At 37.6% G+C, this 2575-nt stretch overlaps 1 protein-coding gene across 4 annotated transcripts in view; it reads right to left on the bottom strand.

The window, feature by feature from the left end:
- Positions 1–2575, bottom strand: part of LOC106463857 (zwei Ig domain protein zig-4-like) — an 82888-nt gene that overhangs the window by 6147 nt on the left and 74166 nt on the right. For all 4 annotated transcript variants that reach the window (XM_022391475.1, XM_022391474.1, XM_022391476.1 and 1 more), the window contains one exon: positions 519–762. In XM_022391475.1, the coding sequence (XP_022247183.1) occupies positions 519–762 (244 nt within the window). The remainder of the gene's footprint in view (positions 1–518; positions 763–2575) is intronic.

The raw sequence follows: 2575 nt of genomic DNA, 5'->3' as shown, positions 1-2575 counted from the left end.
CAGAAAATACAGACAACCACACAATGTTTATTATAGTTCGTACGTCAGAAAATACAGACAACCACACTCTTCACTATAGTTCATACATCAGAAAATACAGAAAACCACACTGTTTACAGTGGTTCATATATCAGAAAATACAGACAACCACACTGTTTACTATAGTTCATACATCAGAAAATACAAACCACACTGTTTACAGTGGTTCATACATCAGAAAATACAGACAACCACACTGTTTACAGTGGTTCCTACTTCATAAAATACAGACAACCACACTGTTTTCAACATTTCGTACATCAGAAAATACAGACAACCATACTGTTTACAACAGTTCATACATCAGAAAATACAGACAACCACTGTTTACAACAGTTCATACAACTGAAAGTACAAATTACAACAGTACGTGCAATACTTAATACAACTGAAAGTACAAGCTATCACAGTGTGTACAATAGTTCATAAAATTAATTCATAAAATTGTTATCAAACTAAAGCCAGATTCTTTAACCTACCAAAGACTCCTTGTTTCAGGCAGACAGGTTCCAACTGGATCAGTCCTCGTTCAGAAATGTCCAATCTCGTGTCACTGCTTACTCGGCTGTAAGGAGTCTCTGCTACACACGTGTAGGTACCTCCGTCGCGAGGAGTTAGGCAATCAAGAAACAATCGGGACCAGGTTTGGCTAGTTCCAACCAATGGAGGTATGTTAAAGTTCCCATCATCCATTGCATCCGACTGAATACTGTCTAAAGTGCCCTTGTTTTTTTCAAGAAAAAGCGATATCAATGATTGAACACAACGATAAAATAAATTATTTTTTGTCACTTTTATTTTGCTGAAACTTAATGTCCAGTTAGTGCAGGGAGACCTCCCACGATTTTGAGAACGACTTTTTGAAGGACCTATTTAATCCTCAGCGTTTAATTGCCCAGTGGTATATATGTATGGGGGGAGGGGGCGACTTAGGGCAGCTGGTAAAATCTGTTTGGTTTCCTAACATGCAAAATCTAATGTTTCCTGACCAATTATAAATATCAGATCGTGCATTAAAAGAAATTGTGAAAATATTCAACACCTTCAGTTTGACAAAGAAAGATTAGGTTTAATGTTGCATTTAAATGACATTTTGTAGTCACAAGTTAAAACTTGTGACTAATATTTCAGAATATACTAAATAGTATTATCACATACAAAAAGGAAAAGGGCGGGAAGGGGCCGGGCAACCAGGAATGGCTCCAGTTGATACGATACTAAGTTTGTCTGTTTGTAATTAAGCGCAAAGCTACACAATGGCCTATCTGTGCTCTGCCCAGATACTAAGAAACAGGCCATTGCAACTTTTATAAAAACACGATTTCACTCGGGGGGGGGGACGAATTTCTAATTTGGAGCTCACATATTTGTATATATATTCTTCAGTTCTATCTTTTATGGTTAAGTTTTGGTTTGTGGTTAATTTCACTCAAAGCTACACGAGGGCTATCTGGGCTAGCCGTCCCTAAATTAGCAGTGAAAGATTATAGGGAAGGCAATTAGTCATCACCCCCACCGCCAACTCTTAGGCTACTCTTTCACCAACGAATAGCGGGATTGACCATCACATTATAACGGCCCCACGGCTGAAAGGGCGAGCAAGTTTGGTGGGGCGGGGATTCTACTTAAGAAAGAGGTAAAACCCACACGCTTTCAATTGGTAGCCTTGTCTTGTTAATAGAAAGAAATGTTTAATCACATATATTAGGGAAACAATATTTTACTCTTATAATCTGGTTGAATTTGTGCCCAAGAGATGTCTTCAAAGTACTGCAACAAATCGAAACCGGCACCAAGTTTAAGACTATTGACCAACAGACTGAAATCGGCATTGGATAAACAAAATCATGCAATTTGTTTGTTATTAAATCTTCAGATGTGGTAACATTGTTTACAGCTATTGCAAGTGTTAGCAATGTGGTAACATTGTTTACAGCTATTGCAAAATTAGCGATGTGGTAACATTGTTTACGGCTATTGCAAGTGTTAGCGATGTGGTAACATTGTTTACAGTAATTGCAAGTGTTAGCGATGTGGTACATCTCTGACACTTGCAATAGCTGTAAACAATGTTAGTAACATTGTTTACAGCTATTGCAAGTGTCAGAGATGTAGTAACATTGTTTACAGCTATTGCAAGTGTTAGCGATGTGGTAACATTGTTTACAGCTACTGCAAGTATTAGCGATGTGGTAACATTGTTTACAGCTATTGCAAGTATTCGCGATGTGGTAACATTGTTTACAGCTATTGCAAGTGTCAGAGATGTAGTAACATTGTTTACAGCTATTGCAAGTGTCAGAGATGTAGTAACATTGTTTACAGCTATTGCAAGTGTTAGCGATGTGGAAACATTGTTTACAGTTATTACAAGTGTTAGCAATGTGGAAACATTGTTTACAGCTAATGCAAATGTTAGCGATGTGGTAACATTGTTTACAGCTATTGCAAGTATTCGCGATGTGGTAACATTGTTTACAGCTATTGCAAGTGTCAGAGATGTAGTAACATTGTTTACAGCTATTACAAGTGTCAG

Source organism: Limulus polyphemus, unplaced genomic scaffold (genome assembly GCF_000517525.1).
Source record: "Limulus polyphemus unplaced genomic scaffold, Limulus_polyphemus-2.1.2 Scaffold1504, whole genome shotgun sequence".
Classification (NCBI taxonomy): domain Eukaryota; kingdom Metazoa; phylum Arthropoda; class Merostomata; order Xiphosura; family Limulidae; genus Limulus; species Limulus polyphemus.
The sequence above is the reverse complement of the archived record's forward strand: the minus strand, read 5'-3'. Positions and strand labels throughout refer to the sequence as shown.